The sequence below is a fragment of the Erpetoichthys calabaricus genome, chromosome 2, assembly GCF_900747795.2.
Source record: "Erpetoichthys calabaricus chromosome 2, fErpCal1.3, whole genome shotgun sequence".
Taxonomy (NCBI): Eukaryota; Metazoa; Chordata; class Cladistia; order Polypteriformes; family Polypteridae; genus Erpetoichthys; species Erpetoichthys calabaricus.
Genome location: NC_041395.2, coordinates 309,459,267 through 309,485,792, shown reverse-complemented (window position 1 = coordinate 309,485,792; position 26,526 = coordinate 309,459,267). Strand labels below are relative to the sequence as shown.

At 36.7% G+C, this 26,526-nt stretch overlaps 2 protein-coding genes across 4 annotated transcripts in view; one reads left to right on the top strand and one right to left on the bottom strand.

The window, feature by feature from the left end:
* Positions 1–33: 33 nt before the first annotated feature.
* On the top strand, positions 34–16,427 carry taf5 (TAF5 RNA polymerase II, TATA box binding protein (TBP)-associated factor). Of its 2 annotated transcripts, none has more exons than XM_028791965.2 (11): positions 34–502; positions 3,380–3,602; positions 4,925–5,240; positions 6,003–6,166; positions 6,288–6,423; positions 8,040–8,160; positions 8,322–8,451; positions 12,303–12,467; positions 13,648–13,825; positions 13,956–14,133; positions 15,465–16,427. In XM_028791965.2, exons 1-11 carry the CDS (start codon positions 79–81, stop codon positions 15,677–15,679), a joined length of 2,250 nt encoding a protein of 749 aa, XP_028647798.1. In that variant the 5' UTR covers positions 34–78; the 3' UTR covers positions 15,680–16,427. The 2 variants fall into 2 exon arrangements, with proteins under 2 accessions (XP_028647798.1, XP_028647797.1); XM_028791964.2 differs by having other exon boundaries at positions 3,368–3,602.
* Positions 16,332–26,526, bottom strand: part of atp5md (ATP synthase membrane subunit k) — a 550,207-nt gene continuing 540,012 nt past the window's right edge. For both annotated transcript variants that reach the window (XM_051922208.1, XM_028791966.2), the window contains exons 2-4: positions 26,202–26,299; positions 16,668–16,763; positions 16,332–16,522 (exon numbers count right to left, since the gene is read on the bottom strand). In XM_051922208.1, the coding sequence (XP_051778168.1) occupies positions 16,671–16,763; positions 26,202–26,285 (177 nt within the window). In that variant the 5' untranslated portion in view covers positions 26,286–26,299 and the 3' untranslated portion in view covers positions 16,332–16,522; positions 16,668–16,670. The remainder of the gene's footprint in view (positions 16,523–16,667; positions 16,764–26,201; positions 26,300–26,526) is intronic.

The window sequence follows — 26,526 nt, the reverse complement described above, 5'->3', positions numbered from 1 at the left end:
AGTGTCGTAACAATAAGCCACTGATCTTTTTTCTTGTCGGATTGCCGTAAAGCACTTCGGTCCTTCCCAACTTGGAAAATGGCGGCTATTCCAGATGGGCCGGTCAAGTCAGAGACTGAGTTAGAAGTAAAACCGGACAGCGTTAACGATGTCGCCGGTAATCCTAACGCCGTGCAAGGAATTGGAGGAACACCCAAGACTAGCCCCTCTGTTGCGGCTACTGCTGCCTCCGTTACGCCTCCGGACATCACGGACCGACAGACCTTGCTGGCGGTGCTGCAGTTCCTTAAGAAAAACAAACTTCTTGAGTCTGAAGAGACGCTGCGAAAAGAGTCTGGTTTGTGTTTCGATAACGAGGAGCAATCAGGATCGGTAGATGGCGGGTCTGTATGTGCTACTGGGGACGCAGAGGGCAGCGATGCTACCCTTTTAAGTCGAGTCTCTGGGGCAACAAGCGCGCCTACAGCTGCGGCTGTCACTGGTGTGCCGGTACCTGCAAAAGGTAAGATCACAGAACCGTAAGAAACTGTTTAGACATAGTATATACTATATTATTTGATGTATTTTCTCTCCTTAATATTTAAGAAATCAAGGGACAGTATTAGGTTAAGCAAAGGAACGCACTTCTCATAGTTTGTGGAGATCGGCATTACCTTGTCGGTTTGAACCTCAGCTGTAGATTATAGCAGCTTGAGATGCTTTAAAATTTGTGGCGATCATGATTAAAACTCTGGTCATTGCAGTTATTTACAGGGTCCGATTTGAAAGCTAGTTGTGTATAGCCATGAAATGGCAGGGTTATCCAGTGTGCTTTACCCAGTGCAGCCCTAGATTAAATGTTGTATAGTATCTGTCATAACTGAAGATCGCGGGGAGCCGGTAAACTAGATCCGCGGTATAAATAAGGTGATATACTTCAATAAAACACAAGGAAAATTAACACTTTCAATCATTTATTCAACAACAATATCAATAAATTGCATAGTCTACTAGGTAAAAAGTAAGTCCACCCTTGGTCTCAGTAACTGGTATTGCCCCCTTTTGCAGGAGTGACTTCTTATAGGCGTTTATCATCCCCGTTCGTCAGTCTCTGACATGGACTCGGTGAAATTTATGACCACTGCTCACTGCAAAATTCCTTCAATTGCAAGATCTTTGTGGGTTTTCAAGCATGCATTGCCTATTTCAAATCAAGGCTTCCACTAGCCCAGTGGATAACCCTCTATTTCTTCTTTTTGAGCTATTCATTGGTGGATTTGCTAGTGTGCTTTAGATAGTGTTGAAAGGTCAGTTTCCAGTTCAACTTTAGCTATTGGACAAATAGCCTCACATTCCTCTTAAGCACACTTTTAATATAATGTAGAATTCATAGCTGACTCGATGACTGCAAGCTCCCAAGGCCCAGAGGCAGAAAGTAACCCCAAACCATAACGTTTACACTACCATGCTTTACATTTATTATGAGATTCTTATGCTGAAATTCTGTCTTCAGTTTGCAGCAAACATACCTACTGTTAATGTGGTCAAATAACTCAATCTTTGATTCATCCATCTAGAGCACATTGTTCCAGAAGGCCTGGTCTTTGGCTCTGTATTCAAAGGCAAATGTGGTTTTGGTGTATTTTTTTTTTTTTGAATAGCAAAATGATTTTTCCTGGCACACATCACATACAGGTCAAATTTGTGCAATCGTTTTCCGACTGTAGATGCATGCACTTTGACATTAACTATTGCAAGTGTTACCTGCAGATCCCATGATGAAGGTTTGGGGTTTCTGGAAACTTGAGCTGGCTGATTTTGAAGGAATTAGCAGTTTTTTAAAAGCTATGCCACTTGTAGATGATTTTCTTTACAGTGAAGCAATGGTTTTCAAATAATTTGGCAATATTTTGAAATACCTTCCCATATGCAACCTTCTTTGTGAGGGCCTTAGAGCACTCTTTTGATTTTGGCATGAAAACTCTACACACTTCAGTAGCAAAGAGAGTGCCAGACACTTGATATCTGTGCAGGGTCCACCTATATACTCCCTAAGGAGGTCAAAATCATTGGCTTCTAATCTGGAAAACCTGATTCTAATTTATGGATTTGAAGTAATGACAAATGTAGGGGTGTACTTAACACTTTCCATGTGAGAAATCTGCATTTTGTTTGTTAATTTAGATTATGAGAATGAGTATACCCATGTCAGTTTTATGTGTCATTTGTTCAAGTGTATCACTTTTATCTATAGGCATTTTTGCATGAAATCTAATGTTTGCCCATTCAAAAATGGCAAAAAAGTCAAGGGCTGTTCAGAGGCGTAGCTAGGGTTTTCAGCGCCCGGGGACAACTGAAGATTTCGCGCCCCCTCCTGTTTGCCAAAATGCAATGGGGAAGGGAAAGAACCATCAATTTGGTGCCCCCTGGATGCTGAGCCCGAGGACAGATGTCCCCTCTTGCCCCGCCCCTAGCTACGCCACTGGGGCTGTTCTTACGTTTTCACAAGAATTTCTGCTGTGAAATTCAAGATGATAGTGCAGAAGACATAATCCCTAAACATAACTGATTCTAACTGTTGGAACCTGCTTAAAGTTATGAAGGACATGTTTGCTTTAGTATTTTTACATTTGAAATGTTTAAATGTTATTATCATGGCTACACTCTTTCATAGGAGTCTCAGTAAAACAGATTTTTACACAGTTTTTGTCAACCTGAGGACAATTCCAATTTACATTAATGATGACATATAATTTATTTTACAATAGAAATGTAGTGCTAAACACTATTTCCTCACATGTCTGGTCCCGATCAGTGTTGAGTTTGCATGCTTTCACTGTTTAAATGTGAGTTTTACAACCACCCCTAAGATATGCATGGTAGCTTTAATGGTGACTCTAAATTGCCCGTGTGTGTGTGCCCATCCTTTGATGGGCTAGCACCTGATGCTTGATAAACGTCTGTACTACCAGAATAGGTTGTGGTCCTACCTCAACCGTCAACTGAGGTGTTGATTTTCGAAATGGTGTCTGGACCTCACAATTTGCATCTTTAAAGCTTCCAGTATGCCTCCTCTATGATGATATTAATTAGAACACATAAGGTCTATAAACAATATTACAGCAGTGAGCAGAAAATATCATCTGAAATTAAATGGGGGGTTTGCATGGTTATTTGACCCAAACATGCTTGCCTATCATTTTACAAAATACACGATTCATCCAGTTTTATTCCCTTTTTATCCAATTCAGAGGTTTTGGACATTTTCCAAAATTATATCACTTATACTATGACTGAATAAATTCTGTTTTAATTATTGATTTGTATGAGCTGGCTAAAATGTTAGTGATTAGTATTGCACCTCTAATGTATTTTCTCTTGCTGATAGTGACCTCTGCAGGAGATGACCAGCCAGATGTAAGTGTGGTGCTGTCAGCATATAGCCAACAGGGGGACCCAGCTCTCTACCAAGTGTATTACAGTGGGCTGAAAAGGTTTATTGAGTCAGTTTTGGACTGTCACAGAGCCGAGCTTTCTCAAGTCTTCTATCCACTCTTTGTCCACATGTACCTGGAACTGGTCTATAATCAGCATGAGACAGAAGCCAAGGACTTCTTTGATAAGTAAGTGTGTACAACTCTAATGTATTTCTTACTTTATTATGTAGCTTAATAGTTATTACTACAAAATATTAAAAGCATTTGGCATATAAACTGGTGGAAGAAAAATAATTACATTTAAATCTAAACCGCAACCTAATCTCTGATGTGGTATTCATAGAATCTAGATGAGCACATAAAAGGTAATGTAGATTTGTAAAAGGAACGTGCTTTTGTAATGATTTTGGAGAAATAGCCTGTCTACTGTAAAGAAGTCAGTTTATATTTATTACTAGCTGTATTTCCCAGCTTCACATGGAAAATTTCAGAAGACAATGGGCCTCAGTTATAGTGCTATCGATTAATCAGGTGTATCACAAGTACTAGATAGATAGATAGATAGATAGATAGAAACTTTATTAATCCCAGGGGGAAATTCACATACTCCAGCAGCAAAAAATATTAAATTAAAGAGTAATAAAAAATTCAGGTAAAAAACAGACAATAACTTGAATAATGTTCAACGTTTACCCCCTCTGGTGGAATTGAAAAGTCGCATAGTTTGGGGGAGGAATGATCTTCTCAGTCTGTCAGTGGAGCAGGACAGTGACAGCAGTCTGTCGCTGAAACTGCTCCTCTGTCTGGAGATGACACTGTTTAATGGATGTAGTGGATTCTCCATAATTGATAGGAGCCTGCTGAGTGCCTGTTGCTCTGCTACGGATGTCAAACCGTCCAGCTCTATGCCAACAAGTAAGTACTAAGTACTTTTCTTTATACAATATTTGCATTTTTTTCCCCAAAGGCTAATAATATGGACAGGCAGTGTGGTGTAGTGGTTAAAGCTTTGGGCATAGGACTTCAAATCCTTAGCTTTTGTTGATGGTCATTACATAGCATGATTTTTACAGGAAAAGTATATTCTTTTGAAATGAAACGGGTAATTAATAGGAATCATTTGAAATTTGAATATATATTATCATTATTAATGTGTATGATTTTTTGTTCATGTTTTTCATCAGTTGTATGAGGTCCCTGTTTAGAGTGCATTTCACACATGCAAGTGTATATGTGCATGTAAATGTAAACAGTTTCAAAGGGCAGGTGGGGGTCCCCTTTCAAATTCCATAGACACAAATATATATTACAGGGAAGCAGCTTGTGGGGCGCCCTTTAATTTGCTGTTGCTCCTGGCTTGTCTTGGATACAAAGTCATACTGAAATTTTTCAGTTTGTTACATTGCGTTAGAATAAAAAGGCTATCACCAACAGTTGTGTTGAATATAGCCACAAAAATTGGCATGCAACTGTTTAAGAGTATCAAGTCATTGTTTTCTCTTTTTCAGGTTTCATGGAGATCAGGAATGCTACTACCAAGATGACTTGCGTGTATTATCTGGATTAACTAAAAAGGAGCATATGAAAGGAAATGAAACACTTCTTGACTTCAGGACTAGCAAGTTTGTCCTGCGAATTTCTAGAGACTCTTACCAGCTTCTCAAGAGGCATCTCCAGGAGAGACAGAACAATCAGATTTGGAATATTATCCAGGAGCATCTCTACATTGATATTTTTGATGGCATGCCAAGAAGTAAGAGCCAAATTGATAGTATGTCTGGTAGTCTGGCAGGTGAAGCCAGACGAGAGGCAAACAAAGCAAAAGTAAGTGGTTATGTTTTTGCTTGTTGGATAATGCAGTTTTTTGTTACATACATTGTAATTATTATATTGAATCATCGTGAACCTGAATTCGTTTATTAATTTGGAATTTCAATAGAAATTGAAGTCAATGTGCAAATTAATTGTTTTAAACCAGAGTAAAAAGTTGTGGAGTGAATGTCGGAAGAAATTCGTGAAACCTAAAAATGCAACAGTTAATTGTAGGTAATATAGATTAATAGTAAAGAATAGGCAATATTTTATAAATAAAAGTGTATGCATAATGAGAAAATATTTCAGAATGTAATGCTTGGTAACAGAGCATTGCACCATTATATGTATTTGCTTTCTGAGAATCAATACACATAATAAAATGACTACATTTTGTTTCTCCTTTTTAACATCATTTATTGTTGGAACAGTGCCATCTTCATTTAGGGGCTGTCAGATTACTGCCCATGGACCCTTTCAGCCTGGACTGTGGTCCTTTCGCATCACCCCCCTAAGAGCTTATGTTCCCTCAGATGTACTGTATGTGTAGGTTTCATCCAACAGTAATTAACATGTTAAATAGTGATTCTAAATTGGGGGTTTCAAGCGAGTGTGTATGTGTGTGTATAAATACTGTAGGCCCAACATTATAATAGCACCTTGTTAAATGCTAGCTCCTGCCAGTTCTGTCTTTGTTGCCACAGCCTTGAATTGGATTAAAGAGGGATTGAGAATGTTATATACTTAAAATGCTTGTTTGTTTTTATAATTCAGGTTTTTTATGGACTCTTAAAAGAGCCAGAAATTGAAGTGCCGCTGGATGATGAAGATGAAGAAGCCGACAATGAAGAAGGAAAGCCAAAAAAGAAAAAGCCCAAAAAGGACAGCATGGGTTCCAAGAGTAAAAAACAAGACCCAAATGCTCCACAACAAAATAGGTAGTGTATTTTGATGTATAATTTAGTCATTTACTGGTTACTTTACCATAAATTATTTCATGTGTAGTAGAAAGAATTTAACACAGGCCTTTTTCATGTTTTCTGTGTGTTGGATATTTAGAATTCCCCTACCAGAACTTAAGGATTCTGACAAGCTCGACAAAATAATGAACATGAAAGAAGCAACCAAAAGAATCCGACTTGGTCCAGACAGTCTGCCCTCAATTTGCTTCTACACCTTTCTAAATGCATACCAGGTAAACTTTGTACCATGTTTGATTTATTGAAACTGTTGGGGAGCATGTAATCTGTTTGAAGAATTGGCAGGTAGAAAAAAAGTTTGCCTTTACTTTGTGCTGTTACAGACTGTTTTGTTAAAATGTGCATTCTGTTCAATCCCTACTTTTTAAATGTGTAAACAAGGAAAGCGTTTGCGGTGTGTTTGCGGTATATATTAGGTTCCAAAATCTTATTCTCAGTCCTAAAAAATAATCAGATTTTATACATAGAATACACTTTAATTTCTTAATAGGTTAAATCATGTAAAATAACTTATAACTATGTTAATTACAGTATCCGTATCTTTTATTTGTCCAATTGTTCACCCATCCATTTTTAACCCTCTTAGCTCATTGCAGGGTCATGGCCATCCAGAGCCTATCCCAGCAAAATGAGGAGTAATTTCCTCAAGGACTTGAAAATGGAACAGTAATTGCTCTTTAATATTTAAATACCTTGTCAAATACTAGTACATGTTTGCTAATACTGTAACTGCAGTTAACATAATTTCACTATATACTCCTGCTAGTTTGAGTCAAATCACAGTAACAGGTGTACTATAATAATATTGTAATGATAATGGGTAAAGATGGATGAGTAATAGACAGTGATTATTTGATTGGAAACTGTGGGCACCACTGACATAGAGCTATTAGTATGCTATTAAAACCATTTAAATCATTTTACTTTTGTTTCACTTTTAATTAATATTGCCTTCAGCATTTTACATTTTATTCCATGAGTTAGCCTATGCAGTGAATGCATTTATTTAAGATCTTCTGGCACTGTGTGTAAGATTAATTGAGCCTGGCTGCTACATTATGATCATATACAAGGATGCAACGCATACTGAGTGGAAGAGTTAGAGTGTTAAACATTGACCATAAACTATGAGCTCTTTTACCGTACTGAAAGTATGTGTAATGGTTAATATGGGTGTACGGTGCTGTGTGTTTAAAAGTAAAATTGAATAATATTGATAAAAATCTTAGGCTAATTTATAAAATTTATCCATAACTAAGTCATAAGAGCCATTACGTAAATTTGACACTGTCTTCATTTGAATAGTCCTGTTTATGTTGAATCAGAAAATAAATTTTATATATTTTTAACAGCATACTATATCCTAATTTCAAGTACAGTGGAGCAACAAAGGATCTAATGATGTGTATCTGACTCTGTTTAATCACCAGATATCAAAGACTCTTATTGTTTTTATTTATAAAATTATTTTTAATAGTGTACAACTGTACTTAATAGATAGAAATATACAAAAACAGAATTTTTGATAAAATATTTTCAATTATGGGATTTAAGTTGGGCATACATTTAATAAAGTAAAATTTTTAACTTGTACATTTTTGAAAAATGTGATAAGTCATTTTTGTTATGTTCATTGTTAGTTTTAACTAAATTACCGTTATTTACTTTGTACATTTTTGAAAAATGTGATAGCAGGTATTTTGGTTATGTGCATTACTAGTTTTTACTGAATTACCACAGTTTATACACATACAGTTTGTTTTGTAGTGGTTCAGAGGTTATTATTAAAAAATAGTATGAAATAAACAGACTGGCATGTATTTTGTTCCAGGGATTAACAGCAGTTGACTTCACTGATGATTCTAGTCTGATCGCTGGAGGTTTCGCTGATTCCACTGTCCGTATATGGAGTGTTACACCAAAGAAGCTTAGGGGTGTGAAATCTGCAGCCGGTGAGATTCATGAGTAAAAATATAGTTTGATAAACGTTGTCATTGTCATTTTTAAGATGTCTTGATCGTGTTTCATTTTCATTTACCATTTACTTTAAATTATTCAGTCCTTAGTGCAGATAAATGATTATTATTTTACATTTTGTCTATGATTCTTGCAGATCTCAATTTGATTGATAAAGAGTCTGATGATGTATTGGAAAGGATAATGGATGAAAAAACTGCAAGTGAATCAAAAATTCTTTATGGCCATAGTGGACCAGTATATGGGACAAGTTTTAGTCCTGATAGGTAAGAGCTTTTTCAGTTGTCTCTCATCTGAGACATTTTACACCATTCATAAATACTGGCACAATTAGACCAATATACATACATTGATCAGCCATCAATATACAAACATTGATCAGTAACAACATTAACACCAACTGCCTAATATTGTGTAGGTCCCACTTGTGCTACCAAAACACCTCTGACCAGTTGAGGCATGAACTCCATAAGAGGTAGGGCTTCCATAATTCAGACTTGTTTTTCCAGTACATCCTACTGCTGCTCCATAAGATTGAAATCTTAGGAAATTTGGAGGCAAAGTCAAAACCTTGAAATTTTTGCAGTGTAGTAGGGTGCACTGTCCTGCTGAAAGAGGCAACTGCTGTCAGAGAATATAGTTACTATTAAGGGATGTATGTGGTCTGCAACCATCTTTAGGTAGGTGGTATGTGTCAAAGTAACATCCACATTAATGCCAGAATCCAAGGTTTTTCAGAAGAACTTTGCCCAGGACATCACACTGCCTGCCCTGGCTTCCCTTCTTCCTTTAGTGCATCTTGCTGCCATCCCTTACACATGTGAACAATGTACACGCACCCAGCTGTCCACATGATTGAAAAGAAGATGTGATTCATCAGACAAGGCCACCTTCTTCCAGTGATCCATGGTCCAGTTCTGACACTCGCATGCCCATTGTAGACACTTTCAGATGTGGACAGAAATCAGCATGGATACTCTGACTGGTCTGTGGCTATGCAGCCTCATATGTAGCAAGTTGTGATGCACTGTGTGTTCTTTTTTAGCATTTTATTGAATTTATTTAAAATCAAAGAACATTCCATACAAGCAAGTCAAGTTTTACAAAACTAGGTTTGAATCAAATCAACCCCCACCCATGAGAATAAGAGCTAGGCCAACAAAGTAAAACTTTAATAGTAGGAAAAAAAATAAATATTAGTAGAATAAAAAAGGGAAGAGACTCCACTTCCTCAGTTTTAATGCTTATTCTAAAATGTTCTTGATTAGATCCTGCCAGGTTTTGAAAAAGTTTTGTACAAATCCTCTAAGTGAGAATTTGATATTTTTCCAATTTCATATAATATATAATGTCAGTTACCCACTGACTTAAGAAAGAGGTGAGTTAGGATTCTTCCAGTTGAGCAAGATAAGTCTATGTGCTAATAGTGAAGTAAAGGAGATTACAGTTTGTTTGTCCTTCTCCACTTTAAGCCCATCTGGGAGTCCACCAAACACATCTGTTAGTGGATTAGGAGGGATTGTGACTCCTGGGCTGTCTGATAGGCATTTAAAGATTTTGGTCCAAAATGTTGATTTGGTGCACACCCAAAACATATGCTCAATGAGGCTGGAACTTGATTGCAACGTTCACAGGTTGGATCTTGACCTAGAAACATTTTGGATAATTTTAAAAGAGACAGATGAGCTTGATGGATAATTTTAAGATGAATAATTGTATGCTTTGCACGTATGGAGCTCGAGTGAATTCTGTGGATTGCTACCTTCCACTCCTTTTCTGAGATGTTGAGTGAGAAGATCCTTTTCCCACTGTACTCTGGGATATTTGAAAGGGAGGGACTTTAAAATGTTTTTATATATTACAGAAATGCTGTCTGAGTCCTCAAGACTGATCAATATTTTTTCTGGAATAGAGGTAGGTGGGAGGTGAGGAAAATTGGACAGGTTTTGTTTAGTAAAGTTTCTAATTTAGAGGTAGTGAAGGAAATGTGCTGGTGGAAAGTAAAATTTGGGAGTTTAATTGTTCGTAGTATGTGAAAACATTGTCTATGAACAGATCTCTTAAGTGATTTAATTGTGTACGTTTTCCAGACATTAAAAACTGCGTACCTTTTGAGAGGGTGGAAAAAGGTGGTTATCATGCAGAAGGTGCCACAGATACAAGCTTCTCTGTCTTGAAGTACTTCCTACATTGGTTCCATATTCTGAGTGAATGAAGCACAATTGGGTTATGCACTGTGTGTTCTGACACCTTTTTGTCACGGCCAGCTTTCAGTTTTTCAGCAACTTGTGCTACAGTGACTCTTTTATGGGATCAGACCAGACAGACTAGCCATCGTTTCCTATGCGCATCAGTGAGCCTTTGGCGCCCATAACCTTGTCATCAGTGTACCTACTGTTTTTCTTTGGACCATGTTTGGTTGGTACTAACCATTGCATACTGGGAATACCCCATAACATCTGTTATTTGGTGATGCTCTGACCCAATCGTCTAGCCATCACAATCTGGCCCTTGTCAAAGTAGCTCAGATCCTTATACTTGCCCATTTTTTCTGCTTTCAACAGATCACCTTCAAGAACTGACTGTTCTGGTACTGCCTTATGTAGCCCACCTTGACAGGTGCCTTTGTAACAAAATAATTAATGCTATTCTCTTCACCTATCAGTTGTTTTAATGTTGTGGCTGATCAGTGTATGTTAGCACCATCTTTCAGTCCAAAATAAAAGCAGTGTTTGTTGGGACCATATTTGAGCAAAGTGTCAGTTTGCTAGAATACAAGAATTCCAGGTCTAGCGTGGTAGCCATATTATTGCAGAACAGTTCAGTGGACACATTACTAATGACATAGTCTAGAAAACCTAATCTACGTATAGATTTCTCAGGAAATGCTTTCTGCAGCGTATCACTCTTAAGATTATTTTCATACAGGAGTCAGTAACATATTTTTAATGGAAAAGTCAATAATAAATTAAAAGTTATAGTTGGGTGCTGCACAATGAAGTTGCTAGTTTGGAGCCCAGTTCCCATTTGAGGTTTTACAGGAGAACATGAGCGTGGCTGATTATATACATACATATTTACATTACAGTTTTTTTGTAGTTCTGTTTATTTTAAACAGCATCACTATTGTTGTGTACCTTTTTGATATTGAATGAGTGATAAAGTTAATACATTTGTGCATTAAAGTCATACCCTGAATAATGGCAAGGGTTTTATAATGGATATACTTTGTTAATCCCTGAGGGAAACTTTCTTTTCACATGACTTTTGACGATCAGAGCGAAGGGTCAGCCATTGTACAGCACCCCGGAGCAATTTTGATTTGAAAATGGATGTATCATTTTTTTACAAATACATTTTAATCTAAAAATGTAATTTTGCCTCCTCCAGTTTACTTCATATTTTTAAGTGTAGTAGCAAAAAATCCTACTGTTAATTTCCAAAGTATTTGTGTTCCCTGTAAGCAGATTAATAGATAGTCTATATCTCACATATACAAAGTTTGGTATTTAAAAGGCATGCAAGACCTTTTTTTTAAGCAAGCTCCTTAATAATTTAGTGGTTGGAATCAATCATCATCATGATCAGGATTTCCAAATTATTGAAGGACATAACTCACTCATACACACATTCACATCTCCAAGTGGGCAATGTCTCATGTCCCTCCCAAGGGTGGGATCCAGGGCATATTCTAATTATAATGTCTATACCTCCATGATGGGCACATTTTGATCCAGATAAGTAGCAGTTCTACGCCGACACACATTATAGGATTAACAATCAAAGTCAAAGTAATATTCAAAAACTAAACAATTTAAAGAATCTTCTTGTACCTTTTCATGGAAGAGCATGATACTGTATGTGCAGAAGAGTTTGAAGGTCACTGTTCTTAGTTTGATGACATCATTATAGAAATATAAGAGATTGTGCCCACCAGTTACTTCTGTTTTTGTTAGCTAACTTGTTGTTTCAGTAAAGCATTTATCCACTGTACATTTTTTTGCTTGGTGTTTATGAAGTCCTAGAACATGTGGGTATTTTCAGGAATAATTCATTGTAACAATTTGTGCAATATACAGATTAATGATTGTTCACATATGACAACTTTATATTACAGAAACTATCTTTTGTCATGCTCGGAGGATGGCACTATAAGACTATGGAGTCTGCAGACTTTCACGTGCCTTGTGGGATACAAAGGCCACAACTATCCTGTGTGGGACACACAGTTCTCACCTTATGGATACTACTTTGTGTCTGGAGGGCATGACCGAGTAGCTCGGTAAGACATTCTTCATTATTTCCAGGTTTCATAATGTTTTTTGTTTTTGATACAGGATAACTTCTTTCACCGCCCCCACCTATCAACATTATAGGCAGGAACTAATTCTGCGTCGTCTGCTGGTCCATAGCAAAGCACACACACACACAAAGGTATTGACACTCGCCTTTATACTGGACCAAGTTATATTCACCCATGAACATAAAATTTATATTGTTAGGATATGGGAGGAAACCTGAATCCTTGGGATAAAAGCCCATGCAGACACAAGAACATACAAACTTCACACAGGTGGTAACTGGCCTGGGACTTGAGCCCAGTCTCCTTGAGCTATGAGGTAGCCATATTAAATGAGCTTGCAGTGAGGCCATGCCCATGTAGTTTTCCGTGAGTGGGCCCTGCTGTGGACATTCACTCCATACAAGTTTTGTTCCAGCCTTTCACCTAGAGCAGGTGGGAAAGGCTGCAACCTTCCTCCAAGTCCCAGAATTGCTAGGCATGTTCATTAATGGATGTATAATGTTGTTTCAGTGTTCATTTTAACAGGCAGGAATGCTGAAGGTGTCACGTTATTCAATTGTTTAGCACTAGGTCTTAAAAATAAATGTAATTGTAAATTGTATGTCTTTATTCAGGAAGTTTAGCTTTGGCCAGCATGTTTCTGCTCTTGCCCTGAGGCAACAATGCTTTATCATACCAGTTTCTCTATTAAATTCTTCACGTTTAACTACTAGTACATGGTCATTTATACCTTTTTTCACATCCTTCTTCACATTGGCTAGTAGCAAGTTTGGTATTTCTTGAGCTGTACTTTTGTTTTATTCCTTATAGTTTAATGGAGTAAAATATTAATATGGAGGTGCAGGGGAAACAAACAACGGCAGTGTTCAAAACAAGCATTTACCCACACACACACACAATGGGGCATTGAAATTAACTGTAATAAAACCCCGCTGCCACAGGGTTTTTCTATGACAATTGTTTTGACAGATGTTTTTGAGAAATGACGGTTTAGCATCTAGTCGAGATTTAACAATTATTATGAGGTTGCAGATTCAGAGTTTGCTAATACATAGGATTACTTTGCCTTAGTTGTCAGTGAGTGAAGCAAGTTAATTAAAAATGTAAACAGCAGAAAATGGTAAATGGCCCACATTCTAATAATTAACTGTCTTTAAAGTCTTTGGGCAACAGATCATTATCAGCCTTTGAGGATGTTTTCTGGTCACTTGGCGGACATAACCAGCACTCGTTTCCATCCAAACTGCAACTATGTAGTGACTGGTTCAGCTGATCGAACCATTAGACTCTGGGATGTGCTAACTGGTAACTGTGTTCGTATCTTCACAGGACACAAAGTAAGTGCTTTCATTTCTTTACCTTCTTTTTAATTAAAGAAATAAACTCATGTTTATTCATGAATTGATAGGTGGTTGAAATTAGGATTTATGGGAAACTATTAATCACTTCCTAATATTTTTCTTGAAGGGCCCAATCCATAGTCTGACATTTTCACCAAATGGGAAATTTTTAGCATCAGGAGCAACTGATGGAAGAATTTTGCTGTGGGATATTGGACATGGGGTGATGGTTGGTGAACTTAAAGGTCATACGGATACTATATATGCACTTAAATTCAGCAGAGATGGCGAGATTTTGGCATCTGGTAAGTCTTTTACTTTCTGTAAATTAAGGAATTTGTAAAATTAATATTAAGGGGCTGCATGTACTGTTCCATTGTAAAATCCTTCCATACCCAGGCAGAATAACCAAAATTTGTATGGCATGAATAGTTTAATACATGATAAATACAAGTTTGTACCATTGGAATACTTTTCATACATTAACAAGTTTATAAAATTTAAACACCTTTTCACACTTTTTAATTTTCTTCCTTTTCAGAAATTCTGGTTTGGCTCTCTAGTGTGTGTATATTTATCAATATATCTATTTAAAGAGCTTCTGTAAAAGGTCAGATTTCCCCCTGGGGACAAATAAAGTTCAATCTATGTAGGATGTAGAAACAGACAGGAATATATGTCTTTAATAACTGGGAATCCAATATTTCTGTTTTGTATTTGTTAGATTTCTTGCATTCTACTTCTACAGCATAGACATATATACTGTACTTTTCATTGTTTCAAGGTTGCTTTTTTTACCTGACTTAAGGCTTTTTTTTTTCTTTTCTAAGAAATGGAGACCCTCAGCAAAAAAAATTAAGTTTACCTCCAAAAACAAGGCATAGGCCTCTATAGCTGCTATAAATTGGAATATGTTGATATTTTCTAACGATACATATCTGGAATAATAATGTATAAATGTTAACATACTGGTTTGCCAAATTTCATTTCATGTACAATGATAATAAAGGTTTTGAACTGAATTGAATTTTATAATGAAAAGCATTTTATGCCACATGGTATTTGTCTAGTGTTTTATTTTGAAACAGCAAGGAATCGAATACAAATTCTGAATTAAGCTATAGCTCTGTTTTACACCATGAACTGTGTCATACTACTTGAAGACAATTACAGTATGTTGGAAATTTGTTAATAATAATAAGTTGTTTTGTTAAGCAGCCTCCTGTAAGGTTCTCCGCATGACAAGTGTGGTATTTTCCAAATTAATCGAACAGTACCTTCTGAATTGATGATGATCGTGAAGCTATTTTTCTTTTTCAAATTAGACTGCAAAGTGGATCAGTCTGTACTGCTATATAATTGAACAATTAACACGTGAAAACTAAATCACTTTTTTGTAGCAAAATGTGACCCACATAGTCTGTAGTCTTGAGACATTTTGCATGAATACCTGCCTTCTACTATATACTGTGTTTTTTTATGTTTCCTTCATTAGGTTGCTACACTGTATGTGCTAAACCCTAGGCTGATGTTTCCACACTATTCCAGTATGCTCGGTTCAAATTCTGGACCAGTCTTTGTCTGTTTACAGTGGGTTTATAGAATGGATTTAACTCTTGCATTTCTTTCATCACAGGTTCAATGGATAATACTGTCAAATTATGGGATGCCACAAAAGCCTTTGATGACATAGAGACTGACGACTTTACTGCTGCAACCGGACATATAACCTTACCAGAAAACTCTCAGGAATTATTATTGGGAACATATGTGACAAAATCGACTGCTGTCGTACATGTTCATTTTACACGAAGAAACTTACTTCTTGCCGCAGGATCATATAACCCTTAGGGGAGGTTGAAGAAATAACATTCATGTGCAGTGCACATTAAAATGGATGTAAACAAGGATTGATTACCATGGCTTTGAAAGCTTCTCGGCAGCAGGCTGTTATTTACAATAAAGACTTTAGTACATATTTAAATACAGCAGAAGGTGGTTGATGGTAATGGTTGAATAGAAGTTATCCTTCAGTGATGAACTTTTATTCCTTTTGTTGCTTTCATTGTGATCAAATTGAGGTATTGAAGGTATTTCTAAAATTGCCAACATAATAATTGTGAATCAACAGTAGGGAAAATAAAACTTTTTTTTTTTTTTTAATATGTTAATGTACAAAGAAAAAGCACTGCCATGGAATACCATTTATTTACCTTGTGTTATGAGAATGGCAAGGAGTATGATGTTTTTATATTCCCAGAAAAAATGATACATTGACCTCACCTACTTTCTGGCTTTACTTCTTGGCCAGTAGCCAATGCTGGGACTGATGATAATCATGTGAAATCTGTAAGATTATACACAAACCACTTCATTAATGTTTGGGGAGATTTTCTTTCAACATTTCACATCTTTTAATTTATTGAAGGCTGGAATATGGAGAAAAGTGCTCAATTTTCTAAACTCCACCAACACATTTTGGGACACAAAAAAAGCAAAAGCATTATCATTGTCGTCTTTATTTGTTTGTACAGTTTTTATACCATTTTATACCTTGTAAATAAAAAAAAAGTTTATGATGGTACTTGTATTTTTAGAGTGGATAACCTAGAACGCCAATACAGTGCTGGCATGCTTTTATTAAAAAGCAAAACTACAATCCTTGTCCTCTGTACAACAGAACACACAGAAAACCTAAAAGACAAAAAAGTGAAAGCTATAAAATACTTGCAAAGTCAATTGATACATTATAATTACATATATAATCATTATTATTTATATTAATATAAAAAAATAACAAAACTGTGGTTAATCCTAGTACTCATTATTTATAACTTACCATTTACTTTGCTGCAATTGCTTCTGTCTTTTTCTTTGGTTTAAGTTTGAAATAAAGGAGGATTGCAGCAATTCCAGCATATGTGGCCAGCACGCACTGCAGAACAAAATTCAGAATATTAACTGTTACATAAAAATGGAACTGCATGTTAATTTGAGGTTTAAAAAGACACTGCCCAACAAGCAACTAATGCATTTGAAACTCTTACTGGTATTCAGCCAGCTGGTGCAAAGAGAACATGAACAAAACTGGCAGAATCTGCCGTAGCTAATTTTAAAATTAGAAGTTACTAGAAGTCTAATGCAGAAAGTCTCACTACTTTATGAATTTAAAACAATCTGGCATGGTAAATTTTGCCTTTTCCCCTAAATTATCCTTTTTTTTTTTTTTTTTTTTAAACTTACTAGTTAGTATCACCACAATTGATTATTGGATCAAAAAATATAATCTGATGTAACCAGTGTGCATCTAACCTGCATAAATCTGAAATTTTACCAGTATAGTACTACAAGCTTGTATTTTGTGTGAAGTGAAACAGAAGAGTGATATCTCACCGGAAAGGAAAAAAAAAAGTTTCCCTAATTGTGTGCAGTTTTGGGTTTGGTAGTAGGGGAAAAAAGCAACATATCTGTCAAGCATAGTCTACTACACCCATTTTGCACAAAGATAAATAAAATTCTAATATTTTCCAATGCTTATAATTCTGATAAAGATAGACATCACTGATCAAATTGTATTGTAGAATGCCTAAAATATGTAAATCATTTGAAACTCATAGCTGAAATTGACATGGTCATAATAAACACACACACAAACATACTGTAAGTATAACATTATATACTGTGTATTTATGTCAAGAAACTTCTCATTAAAAAGACACTGAAATTAATAACTAGTTTAATCAAGCAGAAAAAAAAAGCTAAAACAAAACAGTGTGCTGAACAGCTATTTCTCTCTATTAAAAAAAAAAAAAAATCTCGGAAGGTTAGAAGGAGACGAGACGTGACACGAGACACTTTCAAGTCCCACGAGACGAGATTTTGTGCCAAGACATTTAACCACGCCTGGGGCTGGAAATAAAACAGAGTAGATGACAAAGTAGAACGTCGTAAAACATTGGCGCAATACATATGTAGAGCAGGTTAGAGATAATGGAAGTAGGAAAATTCGACAGTCTCAAAAAAAAAAATGATAGTAAAGATTGCAAATCATTACTCGGTGAAATAATGGAACAGCGAAAAGAGATTGAATATATTGTTCGGATTTAAACTTTAAGTTGGAGACTTGTTGATCGTATAAATCATGTTGCCATCAGGGAAAACAAAAGTAGTGTTTCTTCCCAATGAAGAGGCGTATCCGTGAGAATTAAAAGATTTGTCACTTGGTGAAAGTGAAATCCAGCGAGAGAAACTTTCAAGCACGCACATGGTTCAATCATTTCTCATTTGTGTGAATGCTATTGTCAGACATTTCTTGTAGAGAGAAAAACAATAATTCACTCGTGGGCAGTTATACGTTGTGTTGTCACGATGTAATTCCAAACACAGAATCAAAATTCAATGCGATCTTGATGAAAATGTAAAAGTGAAAAGAGCTCAAATATATGGACATAGGTGATATGACAGAAGTGCACCGCACGAGATGCAATCCAGCAGCTGATCGAGCAAAGAGGAGGTAAAAAAAACTGTTTCCAATTTATCACCGTTTAACACTAGAATTACCAGAGTCTATGAAAAAACTCGTAGATCCGGCCCACCTTAAAACTGTTCTCACCTCTCTTTTGTCTTCTAAATGTGCCGATTAAGAGGAGCAGCAAGCAGCCAGCTATTCCATCCCCCACCGTCGCAGAACGTTCACTAAGTTTTCCCAGCTCATGCCTTGTTTGATTACCTGGGAGTGACTGAACTGCTGGAGTTTTAGAATAGAAATAATAGATCGCTATTTGGAATACATGCATTTCATGCATGTTCCATTTCTACAGTAATCTGTGTAAACACATTGCTAAAACAGAAACTTTTTCATATTTTAGTAATAAATTACAAAATGTAGGCATAAACTATAGAATGTGTAAAGCCCGAGTTCCTAAGATCAAATAAACACTTCTACAAAAGCTTCACACACCATATAACAGCTTCCGTGGCGTAGCGCGCTAAGATTTGCCTCTCAGACCGAGTAGCTTTTCTCTGCCTCACAAACATTAGTTCAATTCCCCGCTGAGGATAAAGTGTTACTTATTTTTTTTCTTTTTAACCTCAAACGGACATAAAATTTGTAAATTGGTATGGACTGTCAGGTAATGAGATCGTTATATTTTCATGTGGGATGCTCCTTTTTAAATATTTTTTTAACAATTGAGACTGCAATTAACATGAACAACTGTCCTTATAACTTATTTTTTTCAAGATCCATAACACACAGACAGACAGAGCACTGCGTAATACAGAGACAGACAGGCAGAGATATACAAACAAACAGGGAAGGCACATGTACTGAAAGAAAAAAAATCAACATGCACGTTGTTTCTTCTGCCCTGAATAATCTCACCCGCTCTAACATCACCCCTCCCCCGATCTGGCTCTCTAAGTAACAGCGCAAGTACAGACGCAAACCAAGTGTAATCAAGAGTGCTGGTTCGATCCCCACTCACTCCTATATTTGCCGTTTTCAGTAGTAAGCTGCTTTTTTTGTTAATATTATACAGTACACGCATGCACTTGATTTGTGTCTGTACTTGCGCTGTTACTTAGAGAGTCAGATCGGGGGAGGGGTGATGTTAGAGCGGGTGAGCTTATTCAGTAGAAGAAACAACGCACATGTTGATTTTTTTTTTCTTTCAGTACATGTACCTTCCCTGTTTATTTGTATATCTTTGCCTGTCTGTCTCTGTATTACGCAGTGCTCTGTCTGTCTGTGTGTTATGGATCTTGAAAAAATAAGTTATAAGGACGGTTTGCTGACTTGGAGCACCACTGCCTTACTGTGCCACAGAGACGCGAGTTCGATTCCCAGCTTTGAAGAAAGTGTTTTTTTTTTCCCTCAAATGGAAATTGAATTTATAAATTGGTATGCACTGTAAATCGTTAACTTTAAAATGTCAGTCGCGGTTATTTCTGTTGATTAATTCATGCTTTTTTACTTAGAGTCAGAACAGGAGCTTTTTCAGCTTATTCAGCTTCTGATCTGACTCAAACAGCGCCAGTATAACTTCACACCCAACCTGACGCTGTTCGTTTTCAAATAATATTGCATTACTTCGACGATGTTTTCTGATTGGTACTATTCGCGTCATAAAATGATTTCTTCAAAACGTCACATATATTTGTGTCTTTCTTTTTTTAAAATGTGCGTTGTAGCACTCAGCAACTGGCCACCTGCATGTTCTTGCGCACACTAAATCAGACAGCGTTATATGCAATCAACAGATTCAAATGTTAACAGTTATATAGCACAGAATGGAAATCAGCAGTTCTTAGCATTCCACCTACTGTAACTTGCTTTCTTTTTTCTTCGGTTATAGTCTTGAATAAAAGTGCACTTGTTTTGTTATACTTTTACATCAACATATGTTCCTGTGTTTGAGCTACATGGGCATGCTCAAAAAATACACGTATAATGCCACGAAAAGTGCATGCAGACACTTCAGTTCGCAAGCATTGGTACGACAATGCAGTCACAAGTACACTGCAGAGCTTTAGCAGTGTCAGATGGGGAGTGTCCGATGATTGCATATAGCGCTGAAGTTACTGCTCTTTACTATGCTTTGCTCTGCATGTCCTGGAGTACAAAAGAAACAGCATACAGCAACACGTGGGGACTGGCAATACTGTGGGGAAAAAAACACGCAGTCGTATGTATCGTGATACACTGCAGAACTATAGCGCGTCTTTATGTAAAAACAGCAGTGTCAGGTGGGGGGCGGTAGGGATGGATCCTGAACGCGACTGAGACAATGAAAAGTGAATTTTAAAAAAATAAAGCTAACCTTTACAAATATCATAAATTACACCGGCTGTTACAGACTGAAATCAAATGTATCATTTTATTCTAAAATAGTGAAAATAAGAACACTTTTCAAATGGGAGTTGTGCAGGATCGAACTCATGACCTTCAATTCCCAGTCAGCGACTGATACTGTTACGCCACGGAAGCAGTGATAGTTAAGTCATGTCAATGTCTCACACTAAGGCGGGTTTTTTTGGCGGTGGCTTTTTTTCGTACCTTTTGTGAAAGTGTTTCTTTGATATTTGGACTTCAGGCTTCATACATTATATAGTTTATGCCTACATTTTGTCATTTGCTACTAGAATATTGTAAACCGTTTCTGTTTTAACAATGTGTTTACACAGATTACTGTAGAAATGCAACACATATGAAATGCGTGTGTTCCAAATAACAATCTTATTATTTCTACTCTAAAACTCCACTTCACTCCCAGATAATCAATCAAGGCATTAGCTGGGAAAAGCCTGTTTACGTTCTAAGTCGTTGGGGGGATGGAATAGCCGGCTGCTGGCAGCTTGTCTTTATCAGTACATTTAGATGACAAAAGACGCTGGCGGAGAGGTGAGAAAGGTTTTAAGAAGCGATTTAAGGTGGGCTGGATATATGAGTTTTTTCGTAGGCTCTGGTAATTCTAGTGTTAAGAGGGGGTTTTGGAGGAGCGACCGTTGTCCTTTAAAAATTTCAATAATAAGTCAAAACACCCCTTACTTATTTTCACAAACATACTTTTTTCATTAATTTACATCAGCAAACACAATATGGCAGTTCTGCTGTATTTCTACAATTACTCTCTTTCTCCAAATCTAAAAGAAGCCCATGCAACATTTAAGGTAATCAATGCCAATAATTAATTATAAAATCATATTGTGGGAACCCTTCAGAAGAATAGCTGTTTTCATTTAACTGAACCTAAGATACAGCAAGTCCACTTCACAGAACAGTACTTAGTTAATTATTCATAACAATAAGGGATATATAGTGGTTCAACATATGTGATTGCTATGAAAGCTAAGACTTAAGACTATCTCATATATATTTCTCTTCTGGTTCGTCCTGCTTCCACTTCAAAAACGGTCCCGCCCACACGCAGCCGACACAGCATTTCTCGATTCCTATTCATCCTCTTCCAAACCCTTCCCCATGCTGCCTACGGCTCCTGTGTCTTTACAACAGCTTCTTACACAGCAAACATCAGAAGCTAAAAATTATCGTGAACACATTCAAGAATACAACTCTTCTCTAGCGTTTGCTTCCATGGGTGCACAGATAACTCAACCTCCTGGTCACGGACCATACGGTTTTAAAATACACGGGCAAAAATATCACCAAATCTCTCCACTATACGCTAACACTTCTACCTCTCCATGATATGGACAGTTCTATGTTTTTGACACAGCGCAAGCTACTAAAGTACGCTTACAAAATAATGCAAACTCTGCATGCAGCAAACATTTACTTCTCCAGCTAGATTCCATGCTCAGAACCATCAACCCCTTCGCTAAATCATACAAACACATGCATGAAATCGCTCAGTCCAATCCAACAGCATCTGTACGAATGGTTTTCATGGAAAACCCTAGGCAGGATTTACGACGATACAATGCTCCGGACATGTCACACCGATGTTGCAGCGATTTTTGTAGGAGAAGATGGCGAACCGCCTGCCGAAAGGGACATTTACATCTATTCCATTGGCAACTCCTGTAAACAGATTTCCACGCTCAATATGAATTGCGATCCTATGGTTTACCCACTTTTATTCCCTTATGGAGACATTGGCTGGCACAAAGATTTACAACATGTTCCCAATAAAAGAACCGCCAAGCGAATAAGGCTTACTCAATGCCAGTTTTACACATACAGATTAGCAATGAGGAGTACATTTAGTATGTTGCACTCCAGCGGCAAACTATTCCAACAGTACGTCGTAGATGCGTATGTTAAAACAGTGGGCGCGCGTCTCAGCTATCTCAGATTACATCAACAAGATCTGCAAGTGGAACAATACAAAAGGACTACTAGATGCACTGCAAGCAAAAGCTGAAAATAACGTACGTGTAGGCAAAATTATCATATTAATGTCCACATTTCCAGGACGTACAAGATGCATGCAACAAAACTATCAGGATGCCATGGCCATAGTATGTAAATTCAGGAAGCCTGATTTATTTATCACTTTCACATGTAATCCTGCTTGGCCGGAAATTCTACATGCACTGTCGGATACCCAAAGACCAGAGCACAGACCCGATACCAGTATTCAGCCACAGTCAGTTGTACGTGGCTTGTTCTAGGGTTAGATCTTTCGACTCATTATCCGTCTTCTCCACCAAAACACCTATGCACAACTGCGTCTTTCAATAAGTATTTATTTCTTCTTGATTTCTGAATTCTTTTCTCACCGTTTTCTGTTCCTATTCTTACACCGCCGTAGCTAGTTTTGAAGATTTCAGTAATTGTTCACATTGAAAGTGCAGAATATTCTTTAACAAAAATGATCAATGAAACAATCTGATCAAACTGTTTATTAAGATGAATGGAACATGGAAAAAAAACTTCTGAAGACCTGCATATCTTTAGAATAGCCTGAGCATGTATTTGGAGACTTTTATCATGCTTGTTATATATTCATTAAATAACTATACTGTATATCTGAAGGTTTATGCTGTTATGCACCTAAAATCTGGAATAGCTTGCCAATAGGAATTCGCCAGGCTAATATGGTGGTGCACTTTAAAACACTGCTGAAAACACATTACTTTAACATGGCTTTCTCATAGCTTCATCTTAGTTTAATCCTGATGCTCTGTATATTCGGGAAACTGTTTAAGGGGGGCCCTTTTTCACTGCTACACCGCTAAATAGGCATGCAACAGAGTACATGCGGTAGTACATGCGCAGTGAAAATGGACAGAGAACATTCTGAAACTGAAGCTGTAGCAGACGATCAAGTTGAACATGATGACATAGAAGAACCTTTGCTGCAAAAAAAGAGTCACAACTGCTGCCTGGAGATACTTTGGTTTTAAAAGGTTGGATGTGGACCATTATGTTCAAATCTGTGAATACGGTTTCTATACTACTGGATAATTCTGCAAGCCAAGTTGTACTGGTTTTATTTTATTTCAATATAGTGTAATGTACCTGTGTGCTGTGTAATAGTGTGACGACATGTTGACTTTATTCTCTTAATTTGTCATTAAAGTAGAACATCATAAACTAAACATCATCGTAAAATGAATATTTAATTTACTTGATTTTCTCAAACCTCCGTCATAAGTTACGTAGCACATTAAATGCTTTGTGTTAAGTATTCCCCTTCTTAAACTGACTTCTTCTTGTACTGAGGAGGCACCAGTAGCGATCGCCGCACAGAATACATTCACTTCATGACATTCCTGCTCCCTGAACATTTAGAATGCTAAGATAAATACTTGATATAATTTTCATGATGAAATGCATTGAAGCATGTATTAATCATGTGGGGGCACAGTGGCGTGGAGGTTGCACTGCTGCCTTGAATTTGCATGTTTTTCTGGTGGGTTTATTCGGCGTGCTTCAGTTTCCTTTCAAAGTCATGTAGGATGTGGGGTTTTGTTATGCTATATTGACCCTGCTAGTATATGTTTTGCTCGTATTCACTTTGCGATGTGCTGGCGTTCAGGATTTGCTCCTGCCTCGCACACAATGCTTGTTGGGATGAGCGCAACCCTGAATGGATGGCATAATTAAACATGTATAACGAAGATTTTATTTAAGTTCTGAACACTCTGTGGTCTAAGTTTTTAACTAGTTTTAATTTCACAAAGACATTTATCAAGGGAGCAGCACTACCGTGCATGTTTAATACCTGCTTTAATGCATTTCATCCTGAAAATGATATCAAGTATATATCTTGGCATTCTAAATTTTCAGAGAGCAGAAATATCATGAAGTGAATGTATTCTGTATGGTCATCGCTGCCAGTGCCTCCTGTTAGTGCGGAGGAAGTCAGTTTAAGAAGCGTAGTGATTAACAACTGGGTCGGGGAACACAACACAAAGCATTTAATGTGCTACATTAACTTATGATGGGGTCTGAGAAAATCTAATTTAATTTACATTCTACTTTAATTATAAAATAAACTATGAGAATAAAGTGGAAATGTCAACTTTAATCTCAACATAAACGGCGAGAATAAAGTGGAAATGTTGACTTTAATCTCGACATAAGCATCAAGATTAAAGTGGAAATGTCGAGAATTGTGTTCGTATTGTTTTTTTTCTTCACCGTGGCCCTAATACGATTCCGTAGGGCTATACCACAAATAGCATTATAAATGCAAGTTGCAGTTTTATTATTTATGTATATAGCTTAGCTTGAAGCAAGGTCCATATTAATGCAATTTGCCTAAATGATGGTTCAGTTGGTATATATGTTATCACCAAGTTGCACTTGTTTTATTTTATTTTTATTTGGTGAATACTGTGTAATGTACCTGGGCTTGAAGTCTTGAAGTAATAGTATTACTGAAGTTGCACTATTATTTATTTTATTATTATCCATCCATCCATTTTCCAACCCGCTGAATCCGAACACAGGGTCACGGGGGTCTGCTGGAGCCAATCCCAGCCAACACAGGGCACAAGGCAGGAACCAATCCTGGGCAGGGTGCCAACCCACTGCAGTATTTTATTATTATTTATTAGTTTAAATATTATGCAGTTTACTGATGGTGAAGTTGTTTAAAAAGTCACTAACATGTCAATGGACAGAGATTGTTAACATTAACAGAAAGTGTAGTTGGCTTACAAAAAATATTTACTAATTATTCCTTTTCTAAGACATGTTCAGTGCAATACAACTTTTGACAAGCACCTCTGGATATTTTACTAAGTCTAAATTCCTCTATGGATGGTTGAAAATATGTTGTCAAAATTTTACTTTAAGGTTGTTTACAAAATTTGTTCAATAAAAATGTTCTATATTTTGACTGCAGCTGTCACGCAATGTGATTCCTTCTCTTCATTAGTGCCACTATCATTTTATGGGGCCATGCAAACCTGTATTAATACTTGTGTCCACATTAAAATGTTTTTTTGTACAATTCTCATGACAGTGGAATAGGTTATTTTTAGCCAGTCTACTGCAGTAATTGCAGTGGAAAATGTGGTTAACATCCACTCATGCATGGGAAAAAAATACCATTGAATACCGTGAAACGGGTATAATTTTGAAAAATACCGTGATATAGAATTTTGCTCATTCTGCCCAGCACTACTACTAATTAACACTGAAACAAAGAATATAATTAGGTTTTACAAATTGAGATGCATAACAATTATAAAAAGGTTATATAAAAATGCATTCAATTTAAGAGTTGCATGTGTATAAATGTTCAAAGTAATTGCCTTGTGAATTGAAAAAGTACTGATGTAACCACAGTTAGTGTGTAATGAAATTTTTATTCTGTGAAAGAAAAGCATGTTCATGATAACAAAGACATTCTCTATGCAATTGCCAAATGAAACCTTTTGAAGAACTATTACTTACATTTCTCCTGCCAGTAAGGGTATAGGAATTAAAGTATTTTTGGATGCCAGTGAACTGATGAGTTCCAGAGTCGTGCCCTGCCATTTTGATTTTAGCAGCTAAAAGGAAAGAAAAATAGAAGGAGAGAAAATTATGGAGCTCTACAATGCACCACAATACACTGTATATTTTATGTGTCAAACTACAGTGTTTAAATAAAAATATCAGTGATTTCAAAAGACCAACCAATGGTTTATAATTTCCTCTGTAAAGATATACAGTATTTCCAAGATAGAGACCATTGCACAAAGTCTTCCTTTGTGGCATCATGCCAGAATTGTTTAGA